This window comes from Monodon monoceros, unplaced genomic scaffold, assembly GCF_005190385.1.
Source record: "Monodon monoceros isolate NGI ecotype Baffin Bay Population unplaced genomic scaffold, NGI_Narwhal_1 Super_Scaffold_15, whole genome shotgun sequence".
NCBI classification, from domain to species: Eukaryota; Metazoa; Chordata; class Mammalia; order Artiodactyla; family Monodontidae; genus Monodon; species Monodon monoceros.
In genome coordinates this window covers 41,061,110-41,078,292 of record NW_021703771.1, presented here as the reverse complement: position 1 = coordinate 41,078,292, position 17,183 = coordinate 41,061,110, and the positions used below count along the sequence as shown (strand labels likewise).

The 17,183-nt window shown below is 35.0% G+C and overlaps 1 protein-coding gene across 4 annotated transcripts in view; it reads left to right on the top strand.

The window, feature by feature from the left end:
• The window catches only part of REV3L (REV3 like, DNA directed polymerase zeta catalytic subunit), a 186,191-nt gene that overhangs the window by 68,871 nt on the left and 100,137 nt on the right, over window positions 1-17,183 (top strand). For 2 of the 4 annotated variants that reach the window (XM_029223582.1, XM_029223584.1), the window contains 5 exons: window positions 2,535-2,634; window positions 7,134-7,228; window positions 7,798-7,902; window positions 8,905-8,989; window positions 9,077-9,225. In XM_029223582.1, the coding sequence (XP_029079415.1) occupies window positions 2,535-2,634; window positions 7,134-7,228; window positions 7,798-7,902; window positions 8,905-8,989; window positions 9,077-9,225 (534 nt within the window). Of the gene's footprint in view, window positions 1-2,534; window positions 2,635-7,133; window positions 7,229-7,797; window positions 7,903-8,904; window positions 8,990-9,073; window positions 9,226-17,183 lie in introns of all 4 variants that reach the window. The other 2 variants (XM_029223581.1, XM_029223583.1) reach the window with 1 other exon arrangement.

The following is a 17,183-nucleotide window of genomic DNA, read 5'->3' as shown; positions in this document are numbered from 1 at the left end:
AGGAGTTGGAGAAGAGGAGAATGTTGACTACAAAGCCAATATATAGGGGAACTTTTTTTTTTTTTTTTTGGTAGGGGAACTTTTAGGATGAAGGAATTATTCTGTATGTTACTGGCATGGTGGTATGATTCTATGCAATCTTGAAACCCATGAAATTGTACCTTAACCAAGTATTGATGGTTAACATCTCCAGTGATGGCATATGGATATCGTGTCCCCTCTCATATGATATGATGAGGATGCTTCACCTCTGTGGTATTCTTCATGGAAACCCATAATAACAATCTAATCATGAGGAAAACATCAACAGACCCAGATTGGAGGACGTCCTATAGGTGAACTGACCAGTACTCATGACTGTCAAGGTCATGAAAAACAAGGAAAGACTGAGAAATAGACCAGAGGAGACTAGGGAGACATGATAACTAACTACAATGTGGTACCCTACATTGGATCCTGAAACAGAAAATGGACAGTAGTGGATAAACTGCTGAAATTCAAATAAAGTGTATAGTGTAGTTAATAGGAAGGTATCTGTGTCAGTTTTTTTGTTTTGACAGATGTGCTTTGATAATGTAAAATGTTAACAATGGGAGGGGTGTGGTAAGCAGATTCAGAAAATGTACTATCCTTGTAACTTTCCTGTATCTAAAATTATTCCAAAATATAAAGGTTATTGGGGGAAAAAAGAATAACAGTTTGTTTATCAGTGTCAAATATAGCTGGGAGTTCAAGAAGAATCGACGAATGGAAAATGTTCTAGAGAGTGTACGGGAGGTATTTATAGGAAAAGGAGGTCAGTTTTACAAAAGTTTGTTTCCAGTAGGTGAAAAAGCATGAGGAAAGTTTGAATTAGCAAATATATGTAAGCCATTTATTTTAGTTATAAAAGTTAGATGAGTATTGGAAGGGATTTTTTTTCCAAAATACGGAAAATTTTTACAATTTGAAGGCAGAAATGTATGAAATTTCGTTGGGGGGAATTAAAAGCAGGGAAATTTCAAGTATGGTGAAATGTTTATTTTAGGTTTTTGTTTTGTTTTGTTAAAAAAATAGATAAAAGATTATAATGAAAAGAATAGGTGAATTTTTTTGTATTATATTTTGTCATGTAATATCAGATGCATAATTAAATGGACAGTAAACTTATTGTAAATATGTTGCATATATATGCACAACTTAACATTTTAATCTTGTAAGACAAGTTAATTTAGTACATAATATAGTCTTTTGAAAGTAAATTCAAAAGTGAAAAATATTTAGAAATTTTAATACTACATATGCATATACCATTTTGTCTTATTATTCAGTTATATACTCAGTTGCCAAATGAAACGGAAATGTTGCTAATTACTGTTGTTAAGGTGAAGTATATAGAAGTACTTAAATAGAGTAAATATTTTTAGCATCATAGAGGGATTTTTTTTACAGTTCTCCATAGTGCCTTTATATTACATTTTTAACATCCAGAGTTGAAAAGAATTATATATGTATTTTTAAATAAAATAATACATAAAGTGGAGGTAAAGTGTGAATTTTTATACTGTGATAACTTTGAATTAGTAAACTTGTGTAGATTTTTCACTCATATAAATTTCTTAGAAAATAATATTTGTGTTTTAATTTACAACTTGCAAAGTAATTTTATATACATGCCCTAGCCACATAACAGCAAAGCCTTCAAAAACTTCTGAAGGTATATAGAATCAGTTACATGGTTTGTTATGTGTTTTGTTAATATAGCAAAGATGGTAAGTCTAATTAATTACATAATTTTGTGATCAAGCTAACCAAATAAGAAAGTATCAAATTTAGTTGGAGAGGATTGCAAATTTAATACCTTTCTTAATGTTAGGATTCCTTCTATGCCATTCACTCAAGCTTTCTTTATCTGAAAATTTAAATTCCCCATAAGAGATCACAAAAAAATTGCTAAAATTTAGAGACTACTTCCAAAGCATGGCCCCAGGACTCAGTTTCTGCAGCTGGGACAACTAAGCAAATGCATAGTTCCCTCCAACTGCTCGTCAAATTGTATTTGCATTTGCCCCAGGTTTCCACTCACTGTTACTGCCATTACTTTCGAAATGCATTGTGTATTTTCTTTTTATTCAGGGATTAGCATTAAAGTATGTTTTGAATTTTATCTGGAATCTGATTTCCACTAGAATTTTAGTTGAGGCTCATATAGAATACCCTAGGAATTTAAAGTCTACAAAAATTCTTAGTTCTTTATTTTTAAAATGAGATTTGAAGCATACCTATCACAATAACGCATTTAAATGTATCATAATTCTATTCTAGTATGAAGGTATTGTGGCTATTTCTCTTTCATATCCATATATTGCAAATACTTTTCCCCATGTCGGTTTGGAATCACTACTCTCCACTGTGCATACGCATTCCGGTATGTTTATGAATTTTTAGGATACAATTTTAGGAACTGGTCATATGGGTTGTTTACTAATATACTTAAAGGGTAATTATATGTAAGTTAAAAGTGGAACTTACCCCTTTTACCTTTTTATTCCTAGGTGATCCATTACGTGCGAGTGGATCTTGCAAGAATCAGCTACCAGGAAGAAATTCTCTTACTGGTACTTTATTTCGGTGGGAAGAAGACGAAATACCAAGGTTAGTTTATGTTGTAAAGGAAAGGAAAAGTTATTTACATATATCCTACTCTATTCAGAAGTCAGTGGTTAGCATAATTTAATTTTAACCTTTATTGTAATTGGTTTTTATCTGTAAGTTTATCAAAAAAGCAAATCTCAACATTAGTGTGTTACATGGATCATAGATTTCAAGAACAGACCATGAAAATATACCTAGTTATTACCTAATTAATAAAAGAAATCTGGTTGTGTTTATACTTCTCTCCAACATCCATCTTCTTTGTACATTCTAAATTGACATCCTATAACTTGTCAAGTAAAAATTGCATAATAAAATAACAATCTAAAACCTAAATGGCGGGACTTCCCTGGTGCGCAGTGGTTAAGAATCCATCTGCCAGTGCAGGGGACACGGGTTCGATCCCTGGTCCGGGAAGATCCCACATGCCGCGTAGTAACTAAGCCCATGTGCCACAACTACTGAGCCTGTGCTCTAGAGCCCGTGAGCCACGACTTCTGAGCCCGCATGCCTAGAGCCTGTGCAAGAAGAGAAGCCACTGCAGTGACGAGCCCACACACTGCAATGAAGAGTAGCCTCCACTCGCTGCAACTAGAGAAAGCCCGCATGTAGCAAAAAAGACCCAACACAGCTAAAAAAAAAAAAAAACCTAAATGGCGAATATTTTAAATAAAAATAACCCCTAAATATTTCCAAATATTAAATATTTGTGGGGAGGGCTTCCCTGGTGACGCAGTGGTTGAGAGTCCACCTGCCGATGCAGGGGACACGGGTTCGTGCCCCGGTCCGGGAAGATCCCACATGCCGTGGAGCGGCTGGGCCCGTGAGCCATGGCCACTGAGCCTGCACGTCTGGAGCCTGTGCTCCGCAATAGGAGAGGCCACAACAGTGAGAGGCCTGCGTACCGCAAAAAAAAAAAAAAAAAAATATATATATATATATATATATATTTGTGGGGAAAAAAGTGGGTTGACATAGTGTATATGAATAATACAACTTATAATTTCTTTTGACTTTTATTATTTATTAGACTTTTTTAGAGGTGGTAACATATTCCAACTGTTTAGATTTCCTTACCATAAAGCAGATATATAATCAGTACCTATCTAAATTATCAGTAATAGCTTAATCTACATAGAACTCAGAGGTTTTCTGTTTTATGCCACAAAGTTGTTGCCCAAGCTTTCTTGATTGTTTTATTGATCATTTGGATATTGATAGGGTGGTATGGTTTCCTCTTTTCACTACACATATGTCACCTGATACGTTTTTAAGCAGATATTTTTTATGTAAAGTGCAAAGTAGAAAAAGTGTTTAGTTAAATGACTTTATTTTTTATTTCAAGGTAAGAAAATGTGAATTTATTAATCAGTTGAAGATAAACTGTCAAAAATATTTGTTTAGAGCTTAATTTATATAGTTTAAGATCTTAATATGTTCTTCACAGAATTTCCATATTATAGAATTACTTGGGCTTTTTAAGACCTAAAATTAAGAGAGAATCTCATTAAATAATGGTGGAAATACATTGTTTTATGACTGGAATATTATACCAGAATGAGACTTCAAAGACTTCAAATGGACAGTGACTTGCTTTACTTCTAGATTCAGTTAACATGTATCAGGACTTTTTGGTAAAAGTTGTATATGTACACATACACATGTACTTCTAGGTTCCCTCTCAGACACAGCAGAATTGTTTTTATAATTGTGTTGAAGTGGTATCAACTTTAGAGACAGCATTATTTACCACATCAAATTCAATTTCTAATCAGTCCAGAGCAAAGTGACTGACAAACTATTTACTTTCTCATTTTTATGCCTGTGATACAGTTCCTCTATGTCTCTAAAATTGGAGCAAATCAACTTAACCCAAGGATTTTACCTACTCACTAGATCCCGTGGTTTTCAAAGTTCTACATTAACTTGTTTTTTGCATGATCAATTCAAGTCCAGGTTTATTTTTATTTGAAGCCTTTTTGAACAGACATCTTTCTGGTTAGGTCATAAGACTATAGTAAAGCTTCACTGCTTATGAGTTAGTTTGGAGAAGCTCTCTGTATTATAATGAAAAGTTTGAATCATTACTTTTAAGAGCAAAGATATGAAAAGGCAAACTAGTGAAACTAAACAAGGTATTCAGAATTAGAATTTATAATAAATGTAGGCTAGCTATATATTTTTGTCCCAAGTTTTTAGGATTCTTACATTAAACATGAAAATCCATAATTTTATCAAATACAGATAACATAATGTCAAACATTTTTGCCAAATCAGTGCTCTTAAATTTTATTAGTCTCATTTTTATCCCCAGTACTAGCACCTTCCTCTGGGTACCTTTTTTTGTTTGTTTTTTTTTTTAACCCAAAAGTATTTTATATCCCTTCACAAACATTATTTCAAGGTCCATAACAAATAGAGAGCAACAAATTCATAATGAGATAAGAGTGCTGAGTTAGCAGCTGTACTAACCTTACCTGCTAGCTCGTTGTAAATTACCATATATCATGGACCTTCAAGGTCATTTGCCAGAGTGTTAAATTCACAAAAGTTGAGTCTACTGCAGTAATCTCAACCTGGCTGTCCATCAGAATGATCTGAACAGATTTTTTAAATTGTATATGTCTGAACTCCACCCTCAGTGATTGTAATTACTGACTGTAATTGTCTGTTGTGTTAAGCTATGAACAGAAATGTTCAGAGAGGCATGGTTTTCTAAATACCATTGTATTGCTTATCTACCTTTCATGACTAAAATGAATGGTCTACATGTATTTGCTGACTTAATTTTTTTACTCACACTTTTTCTGTGTACTGGAAACAAATTTTTAATTGTGAAAACTACTTCCTTTCCCTAGGAACTCCTCCTATACTGAATGTCTGAAGTAGGCAAGAAATAGTTGTAAATTTCTACTATGAGATTTCATTTTTTTTTTTTTTTTTTCTGTGGTACGTGGGCCTCTCACTGTTGTGGCCTTTCCCGTTGCGGAGCACAGGCTCCGGACGCGCAGGCCCAGTGGCCATGGCTCACGGGCCCAGCCGCTCCGCGGCATGCGGGATCTTCCCGGACCGGGGCACGAACCCGCGTCGCCTGCATTGTCAGGCGGATTCCCAACCATTGCGCCACCAGGGAAGCCGAAGAGATTACATTTTTTAATGTTATTGTTTCCCTCCTTTGTCACAAGTGTTCTACTCCTGGAAAGTTCACCCTTGAAACGTATAATACACCGCTTCCAAAAGTGTGAAACTTTTTAGTATAAAGGAGAAAACTGTTGGCCAAAAACTATTTTATCTGGTACTTTAATTCATGGCATAACTGATGTTGGTAAATTATATGGGTAAAGAAGACAAGCTATATTGACAGTTACTTTTTCTGAAAGTTAAAGGGATGAATATATTGTGATAGGTTGACTAATATGTTCCTTCTCTGTCAATGGTAAAAAGATACATGTGTGTGTTGTGTCTATACATATATATAAATAGTAAAAGTTTTGTGGTTTAACAAATTAATCTCTAATACTCCATCAAAATTTCTGTTCAAACACCCATTCCTTAGGTATAGACAATGGAAAATGAGGCTTTGTTAATGTTTCTCGTAAAGCATTTTTAAATGTTTCAAATATTAATGAAATCTTCTATCATCCACTTTCTAGTAAAAGTTCTCTCCTTTTCATTTGGTGTCCCTGTTGGTAGGAGATCTGAATTTTGGAATGGATAAACTGGGATCCATACTAGTTGTCATGTTTATTCTGTCAAGCAGGGACATTTATGTGGTGTCATCTGAAATCTTTCATGTGGCTCTGATGAAAAACAAAAATGCTTTTGAGTCAAAGAGCATTAGTGGGGAATAGTTCTCTGTAGTTCTCATAAAAAGTAATGACCTCATGGTGTCACCTCTTTTCCTAGCTATGATCCCACTATTGGATTAATGTGGTTTCTCAATTCTATAGTTATGGAAAATTTTTAAACATTCCCCAGCTTAGCAGTAGTTGAGGGCAGGGAGAACAGTATCATTTGCTCACTTTTCAGTATGTTCACCTCCCCTCATCTCTTGTTTTATATATATATTCCCTCCTCATTTTTAAAAACCATCTACGATTGCTGAGATAGATGCCTCTGGGCAAATAATTGCATGTGTGTATGGTTTTTGATGCATCCCCTCTGTTGTCCCTCTGTTATCTTACCCCATCCTGCCGTGGATGTGACCCACATGCTGAAACATTGTACATTCCTTTTCTATAAAATATAATGAACCAAAATATGTAAAATAGACTCCAAAAGTATCTCAATGGAGTTGTCAATTTTGTGTTTCTCTTCCTGTTTTTCATTTCTTTGTATATACACACAGTATCAATTATGTCATGAATAATTGTGGATTAATATAATATCACTGGTTTTTCTGGTTACCACATAAACATGAAAAATTGTTAAGTAATAAAAATCTTAAGAAAATTTTCTCTTACTTAATTATTGTGTCTTTTGATACTTTTTTAATACAGCTCTTTAATACTGGAAGGTGTTGAACCACAGAGTACTTGTGAATTAGAAGTGGATGCTGTAGCTGCTGATATCTTAAATCGGTTGGACATTGAAGGTATATACACAGTTATTGTTAATATATGTTTTTTTTTTTAAAAATCCATGACCAAAGGTTGGAAAAAGTAGGGAAGAAAACATTACTAGGGAAGTGAAATTACTTAAAGAAGGAAGGATGTAAAATGTTATGAAGATTTTTTTCTGTACCTCTGATGAGATAGTCATTTTTTCATTTATGCTTTCATTCATATGAGTTTGTTTGCATAGACATGAACCTAAAGTAAGTGTGACACTAAATAAATTAGCCATTATAAAAGAATTTACTATGCTCTGCCTCTTGATTTTTCTATTTCCAGGTTATATACCAGGGAGGAGACTTTTAGGTCTGCTGGCTATAATCAAATGTTTGAATCTTATTCACTTGCTGTGTTTTTGGGAACTAGTAGGAAAACTAAAAAAGGAGTAATACAGTAAATATAGGTTGGGATAATTTGTCTGTTTTATTACACAAAGTAGGTAATTGTTTTTCTTAAAAGACAGTATTTTTTTTAAGTATGGATTTCTTTTCTTTAAGCAAGTATTTTTCACTTTGACCCTTGTAATATTGAAGTATTATTATGATTACAGCTCAAATTGGTGGAAACCCTGGTCTACAGGCCATATGGGAAGATGAAAAGCAACGGCGAAGAAACAAAAATGAAACTTCTCAAATTAGCCAACCTGAATCACAAGGTATAAATGATTTTCTTTTAACTGGATATTTTAATGGAAAAGTTTAAGCCATTGAGTTTTTACCGTGATATTAGATTTTGCTTTTCAAACTACCTTTAAATTTTCTATATATATTTTCCCTATTCTCATTGCTCTGAACCATAATTCTGTACCTCCAAAGTGTCACTCATTGTCTCTCTTCACATGAGAAATTGACATCTTCATTGGCCTTGGTTTTCACTGGTAGTACCTTTTTCTCCTTTTTCATTCTGTGGTATGTTTTAACCTCTTGTATTTCCAAATGAGCTATAGAATACTAAAAGAAGAGCATGAGTCCCAACTTAGAAACACTTCATTTAATTCATTACGCTTTGAAAATGTCACCCATGAAATTCTGCCCCCATGTTATTTTCTGGGTATGTCATATAAATTCTGACTTTGATTACCTTGTACATCTCTGAAGAAGATACTCATTTTCATTTGAATATAAACCCTGCTATATTTAAAAAGAATTTGAAGGGGCTTAAGTAATGCCATGGATACAACAAAAATTTTTAAATAAAGGTAAAAGAATAGAAGACATAATTCAAAAGGCAAAGGTATTTGAAATACAGTAGTAAGCCTATACTGAAGTCCAATTAAAATTTGTATTATAATCTCTTGGACCCTAAAAATTCTTTGATAAGTTTTGAATGCCTTTAATTTCTTTTAAAATAGAAATATTTTATAAAGGGAAAATTTCTAGGTTCAGGGTGTATGATACATTTATAGGTAGAAAATAATGTTTTTCTCTTTTAGATTTAAGTTGTAGATCTTAATCTTAGACTGACTTTAAGTGCTTAATTTCATAGCTTCAGTAACAACCATTTCTCTTTTGTTTGATTTATAATAGGACTACTTTTATGTGGTGTTATATGTGTCAAGGATAGGAAATTGCTACCATTTTAAAAGCTCTTCTAGGAAAAAGGAAAATATTTCATTTATTGCTTTCTACATTTTTTAATGCACTTTTAAAATTCAAAGATCGCAGGTTTGTGCCAGCAACAGAAAGTGAAAAAAAATTTCAGAAGAGACTTCAGGAAATTCTCAAACAGAATGATTTCTCTGTGTAAGTGGTTATTTATTATAGATCTCAGAACTAATTTTATTGCTTTGATATATAGTTTGTTATAAAGGATATGTTTTAATTAAGCAGAACATTATCAGGATCTGTGGACTACAGCGATGGATCCCAGGAGTTCTCTGCTGAATTAACATTGCACTCTGAGGTTCTGTCTCCTGATATTCCTCACTGTACACCGGCTAATATGGTAGAAGTCCACAAAGACACAGAGTTGAGCAAAGGTGAGGTTTTCTTTCAAGTGTACAGAAAATACCATAACAGACATCCTGTGTATCTAGCACTGAGATATTAGTATTTGGTTGAGTTAGCTAATTTTTATTTTTCCTGAGAAATAAACATCATTGATGTAGCAAAGACCTCTCTCCCATTCTTTTACCTTTTCTTCATCTCTAGAGGTAAGCACTATTCTGAAGTTGGTACAAACTGTTACAATATATGATTTTGTGTTTTCTTATATATGTATGTCCAAAACATATGCTATTATTTATTTTTTATTTTTTGTGGTACGCGGGCCTCTCACTGTTGCGGCCTCTCCTGTTGCGAAGCACAGGCTCCGGATGCGCAGGCTCAGTGGCCATGGCTCATGGGCCCGGCCGCTCCGCGGCATGTGGGATCTTCCCAGACCGGGGCACGAACCCGTGTCTCCTGCATCGGCAGGCGGACTCTCAACCACTGCGCCACCAGGGAAGCCCATATACTATTATTTTAGGTTTTAGATTTTACATAAATGGTGTCCTACTTGGCGTAGATTAAGTAACTTGCTTTTTTCATTCAACATTATGTTTTTTAACAACTTAATTAGGGTATAATTTATGTAACATAAAATTCACTCATTTTAAGTGTATAATTCAGTGATTTATAGTAAATTTACAGAGTTGTACTAACATCTCCGTAATTCAATTTTAGAATAGTTCCTTCTCCTCAAAAGATTCTTTGTGTCCATTTGCAGTCATACCTCCAACCCCAAGTAACCACTCATCATCTTCCTTGTCTCTCAAGATTTGCCTTTTCTGGATATGTCATGTAAATGAAATCATACAAAATGTGATCTTTTGTGCCTTGCTTCTTTCACTTAGCATAATGTTTTCAGGCTCATCCATATTGGAGTATCTATCAGTATTTAATTCCATTTTATTGCCTAGTAGTATTGCATTCTACTGATATATTTTATTGACTAATTCATCAGTTGATGAAAATTTGAGTTGTTTTCACTTTTTGGCCCTTAAAAATAATGATGCTCTGAACATTTATGTCTTTGTATGGGTATATATTTTCATTTTTCTTGAGTAGATAACAAGGAAGAGAATTGCTGGATCGTTTGATAAATTTGTGTGTAATTTTTAATAAATTGCCAAACTGTTTTCCAAAGTGACTGCACTGTTTTACATTCCCACCAGCAGCATATGAGGGTTTCAGAAACCCCACGATCTCACTAACACTTGTTATTATCTGTCTTTTTTTATATAGCCATCCTAGTACGTGTGAAACGGCATCTCATTATGGTTTAATCATCATATCCCTCATTAATGATGTTGAGTATCTTTTGTGTCAGCAATAATAACTTTGGAATCTATCCTTGTTCTTACATGTTTCTAGGTCATTCATTTTAGCTGCTGATGAGCATTCTTTTGTAAGACTAAACAAGTGTTTCTGTTCTCTACAACTATTAGATGGTTTTCACTTTTGCACTGTTGTTAACAGTGTTATGTCTGTCACCTTGTGGCCATGTGCAAGAGTTTCTCTACAGAAGACATACAGAAGTGTAATTTGCCAGGTCTTAGGGTGTGTGTATTATACTCTACCTAGATAGCATCTATTCTAACAGGGTTTTTGTAATACAGTTAGCTTATACATGATTGGTAAATAAGAGAATAATGAAAGTTTTACTTAGAAGTCATGTTGTTTCACATAAAATTTTTTTAGGCAAGAGGAGCCAGAATAGGAGGAGTAGAATTGCAGCCTTCAGTAGGAAAGGAAAAGCCCTCTTTTCACTGCTGTATTGGCAGCAGGGGCTCTTTTGACTGTATTAAACAACAGCTAGAAATGAGCACCTACACCCACCCAGGGCTTCCTCCTTCCCTAGAGTTGCATCCTAGCGTTGTGCCCCCTGTGACTCATGGCAGGTTTCACCCTCTCCTCAGTACTTTAATGGCAGCCTTCTGGCTCAGAGCTCTATTTCCATTTGCTTTGTCTTAGCATCTGCGAGCCCCATCCTAATCGAAATGTACCCAGAATTTCCATACTATTATTTTCTGTGCATTTTTAATATCTGCTATGACAGCCTCCAGCCACACTGAGCTGCCTGCCTGACTGAGCAGTTTATTTCCTCAGGTACCAATTATTGATTTTGTTAGTGTTCTCATTACAGAGTTGCATAAGTTTTGTCTTAGCCTTTTATTTTCCTTATAAGCTCAATTTTAGTGCTTAATTTTTCAGATTTTGAGGTATGTTAACAATAAAACTACCACATTTGGTAGTAAAGCCAGTATTTCACAGTTGCTCTATAAAATGTACCTAAGTTTATATTCCCACGATGTGTTAGAGCTTAAACTTCCCTACATCCTCAACAATATTCGATAGTGTAAGGTGTAAAAGTTTTTTGCCATTCTCATTCTTTGAAATCTAAATCTCCTTAGTTTAATCTTCATTTCCTGATTACTAAGTTTGAGCATTTGGATCTCTTTATCTGAGAATTGCTTATTCATGTTCTTTGCTCATTTTCTACTGGATCTGTACTCTTTTTCTTACTTATTTGTAGGAATTCCTCATATTTTCTGGATACCAAGCCTTTATCAGTTATATTTATTGTAGAGATATTTTCTCCTCATCTAGAATTACACTTTAAAGTCTCCACAAAATTTTTTTTAGCTTTTTTTTTCAATTTTCTTCCCTTTTCTCTTTTTTAAAGTGTTTTACGTGTCTTCAATTTTAACCTTAAATTTAACAGTTTTTTTCCTTTACTGTTTGGTTTTTGTGCCTGGTTTACAATTCCTTCCCTTTCTGGATGTAATGGAAGTTTTCATCCTTAAGGTTTATGTGTGCTTACAGATTGGTTTTTCACATGTAGGTCTTCAGTTCATTTGACATTTTACTTGTGTATACAGTAAGGATCTTATTGTTATTTATTTTTCTAGATATAAAGAGCTAGTGGTTCCAACATATTTATTGAAACGTTTTTTTTTTTCCACTGAATTCCCCAACCTCAGTTGTGTTCTCCCATGTTAATGTCATACTGTTGTAATTACTGTTGCTTTGTAAGTAATGATATATATCAGGAGCAGATCTTCCCTATTTAGCTTCAAAATCATCTTATTTACTCTTTTTTTTTAATACATCTTTATTGGAGTATAATTGCTTTACCATGTTGTGTGAGTTTCTGCTGTACAACAAAGTGAATCAGTTATATGTATACATACATCCCCATAACCCCTCCCTCTTAAGCCCCCCTCCCTCCCACCCTTCCTATCCCACTCCTCTAGGTCATCACAAAGCACCAAGATGATCTCCCTGTGCTATGCAGCAGCTTCCCACTAGCCATCTACAAAATTGTCGTATTTACTCTTGATCTTTAAAAAAAGCTTTCCCAGGGCTTCCCTGGTGGTGCAGTGGTTGAGAATCTGCCTGCTAATGCAAGGGACACGGGTTCGAGCCCTCATCTGGGAGGATCCCACATGCCACGGAGCAACTAGGCCCGTGAGCTACAACTACTGAGCCTGCGCGTCTGGAGCCTGTGCTCCGCAACTAGAGAGGCCGCGATGGTGAGAGGCCCGCACACTGCGATGAAGAGTGGCCCCCGCTTGCCACAACTAGAGAAAACCCTCGCACGGAAACGAAGACCCAACACAGCAAAAGTAAATAAATAAATTAATAAACTCCTACCCCGAACATCTTCTTAAAAAAAAAGCTTTCCCATGTTAATTTTAAGGTCAGATTGTTTTGTTTCTGGGAAGAACCCTGTTGAGATTTTATTGGAAATTTATTGAATTTATAGACCAATTTAGAAACATTTAAAATCTTTATATATACCAAATTAGCTCATTTATGCACATGATATATTTCTCAGTTTATTTGGTCTTCCTTCATGTCTTTCAATAAAGTTCTGCAATTTTTCTGGTAAAATTATTTTATATCTTTTATTAGATATGCTCCAGGTGCCTTATAAATGTTGCAGTTTTAAGTTTAGCTTTCAAAAATTACATTTTCTAATTGCTGGTATTAGGAACTTCACTGACCTTGTGTGTCAGTCTTATATCCAGCAACTTTTATTAGTGCTAATAGTTAATATGTCTTTTTGATTGGATTTTCTGTGTATAGAGTCATCATCAGAAAATAATAATTGTATTACTTCCCTTCCCATCCTTATACTTTTTTAATGTTTTGATGCAGTGCTTAAGAACTTAACGATGATATTAAGTAGATATGGAAAAAAAACGTTTCTTCTGGCTTTAAAGTGAATGCTTTTATATTTCATCATTAAGTATGAAATTTACTACAGGATATTGGTAGATAAACTTTATAATCAGTTTATTATCTCTTGTTTCTTGCTTCTTAAGAAGTTTGGGGTTTGTTTTTTTTTTGGTTTTTTTGCGGGGGGAGGTACGTGGGCCTCTCACTGTTGTGGCCTCTCCCGTTGTGGAACACAGGCTTCGGACGCGCAGGCTCAGCGGCCATGGCTCACGGGCCCAGCTGCTTCGTGGCATGTAGGATCTTCCGGGACCGGGGCATGAACCCGTGTCCCCTGCATCGGCAGGCGGACTCTCAACCACTGCGCCACCAGGGAAGCCCGAAGTTTGGGTTTTTTGAAATCATGAATGGATATTAAATTTTACCAAATTTTTTTTTTGAAAATATTGACATAATCAGTTTTTCTCTTTTACTTTGTTAATATGGTAGTTAAATTAATAATGTTGATGTATCTAATGTTAAACTATCCTTGCACTCCTGAAATAAATCCTTTGTTGTCATAATGTGTGTTTTTTTAAATGTTGCTATATCTACTTTGGTAATATTTTGTTTAGAATTGTAACTTTTTTTTTTTCAGTAATTGAGAAAGATTCATACTTTGTCCCCATTAAATGCATTGTGGAGCTTTTCATATTTTTCAACTCTCCTTTCAAGAATTTTTATTAGATTGATATAATCTATATCTTAGAGGTTTGATAGGTCTCATCTGTAGAACCATCCAGACTTATATAGATTTTTGTGGGTTGATTTTATGTGGCAGGGGTGGGAAGTAAAGGGAGTGGATTTTAAGCTATTAATTCAACTTCCTTAATTGTTACAGGTCTACTCAAGTTTTCTGTTTCTGTTTGAATCAGTTTATATCATATTTTTCCTAACAAATTATCCATTTAATCTGATTTTTCCATATTTGTGGTATAAAGTTGTTCATAGTATTACTTTAACATGCCTCTTTTACCTTTGGCACTTCCACTTGTATTTCTAACATTGTTTATGCCTTCTCTCTATTTTGTTGTGATCATTCTTGCCAATCTTGTGTATTTTGTTATTAGTTTGAGAACCATCTTTTGTTTTCACTGATCTCATTTTTTTTTTTGTTTTGAGATGACCTATTTTCTGTGGTTTTTTCTTTCATTTTGACTAAACACTATTAGGCTAGCTATGTGTGTTAAAATATTTCTAGGATGTGTTAAAAATATTTCTTCCTGAAGCTTCTAACTCTCTTTTAAAAACTGTTGAAAAACAGTTTTAAGTCTGAATATCAGAAGGAGAAAAATAGAACTGTTTCCAATTAGCTTTCTTTAAACTGCTTGCCATATTTTGCTATATAGTCTTTTTTTTTAAGATTATTGAGGTTTTTTAAAAATTATTTTTAGCTGCATTGGGTCTTTGTTGCTGCACGCGGGCTTTCTCTAGTTGTGTCGAGTGGGGGCTACTCTTCGTTGCGGTGCATGGGCTTCTCATTTTGGTGGCTTCTCTTATTGCGGAGCGCGGGCTCTAGGCGCATGGGCTTCATTAGTTGTGGCACATGCACTCAGTAGTTGTGGCTTGTGGGCTCTAGAGCACAGTTCAGTAGTTGTGGCGCATGGGCTTAGTTGCTTCACGGCATGTGGGATCTTCCCAGACCAGGGCTCAAACCCATGTCCTCTGCATGGGCAGGCGGATTCTTCACCACTGCGCCACCAGGGAAGTCCTATATAGTCTTCTTTTCCCCTACTATTATGTGCTTTTTATTCTCCCTCTCCCTTCGATTAGATTATGAGATTCATTTTATCTTCTAAAAATTATTTAATCCCTCTGTACATTAGACCTTCTATAAAAATCACATGGCAAAAGACTTACATTTTAAAATCATGAATTAAAAGATATGGAGAAATATAAAGTTAATGTAAAATGAATTATTTCAAAATAAACTATACAGAATTTTTTTTTCTTTCTTTCTTTTTTTTTTTTTGCGGTACTCGGACCTCTCACTGTTGTGGCCTCTCCCATTGCGGAACACAGGCTCGGGACCCGCAGGGTCAGCGGCCATGGCTCACGGGCCCAGCCGCTCCGCGGCATGTGGGATCTTCCCAGACCAGGACACGAACCCGTGTCCCCTGCATCGGCAGGCGGACTCTCAACCACTGCACCACCAGGGAAGCCCTAGAGAATTTTATTATTCAAGTCGGACAACTTGTCTTTTCTGTTTGTTTTATAAATTTTATTTTATTTTTTGTAAGGGGTAACATTTTTATATTAAAAAAAATTTGTTTGAAGTATTGTTGATTCCCTGTGTGTACAATTTCTGCTGTACAGCAAAGTGACTCCATTATACAAATATATATATTCTTTTTCATATTCTTTTCCATTATGTTTTATTACAGGATATTGAATATAGTTCCCTGTGCCATATCGTTGGACCTTGTTGTTTATCCTATATATAATAGTTTGCATCTGCTAATCCCAAACTCTCAATCCTTCCCTTCTCCACTCCCCTCCCCTTTGGCAACCACAAGTCTCTGTGAGTCTGTTTCTCTTTCGTAGAGAAGTTCATTTGTGTCATATTTTAGATTCCACATATAAGTGATAACATGGTATTTGTCTTTCAAAGTCTTTCTGACTTACTTTGCTCAGTATGATAATCTCTATGTCCATCCATGTTGCTGAAAATGGCCTTATTTCATTCTTTTTAATGGCTGAGTAGTATTCCATTGTATACGTATACCACATCTTCTTTATTCATTCATCTATCAGTGGACATTTAGGTTGTTTCCATGTCTTGTCTGTTGTGAATAGTGCTTTTATGAACATAGGGGTGCATGTATCTTTTTGAATTATAGTTTTGTCTGGGTATATGCCCAAGAATGGCATTGCTGGATCCTAGGGCAACTCTGTTTTTAGTTTTTTGAGGACCTTCATACTGTTTTCTGTAGTGGCTGTACCAACTTACATTCCCACCAACAGTGTAGGAGGGTTCCCCTTTTCTACGCACCCTCTCCAGCATTTGTTATTTGTAGTCTTTTTAATGATGGCCATTCTCACTGGTGTGAGGTTATACCTCATTGTAGTTTGATTTGCATTTCTCTAATAATTAGCAATGATGAGCATCTTTCATGCACCTAATGGCCACCTATATGTATTCTTTGGAGAAATGTCTGTTTAGGTCTTCTGCCCATTTTTCAGTTGCGATGTTTGGTTTTTTGTTATTGAATTGTAGGAGCTGTTTGTATATTTTGGAAATTAAGCCCTTGTTGGTCGCATGATTTGCAAATATTTTCTCCCATTCTGTGGGTTTGTTTATGGTTTCTTTGGCTGTGCAAAAGCTTATACGTTTGATTAGGACCCATTTGTTTATTTTTGTTTTTATTTCTGTTGCCTTGGGAGGCTGTCCTAAGAAAACATTGCTATAATTTATGTCATAGAATGTTTTACCTATGTTCTCTTCTAGCAGTTTTATGATGTCTTATATTTAAATCTTCAAGCCATTTTGAGTTTACTTTTTTGCATGGTATGAGGGTGTGTTCTAGTTTCATTGATTTACATGCTGCTGTCCAACTTTCCCAACACCACTTGCTGAAGAGACTGTCTTTTCCCCATTGTATATTCTTGCCTCCTTTGTTGAAGATGGTCAATACGTGTGTGGGTTTATTTCTGGGCTCTCTATTCTGTTCCATTAATCTATATGTCTGTTTTTGTGCCAATACTATGCTGTTCTGAGTACTGTAATTTTGTAGTA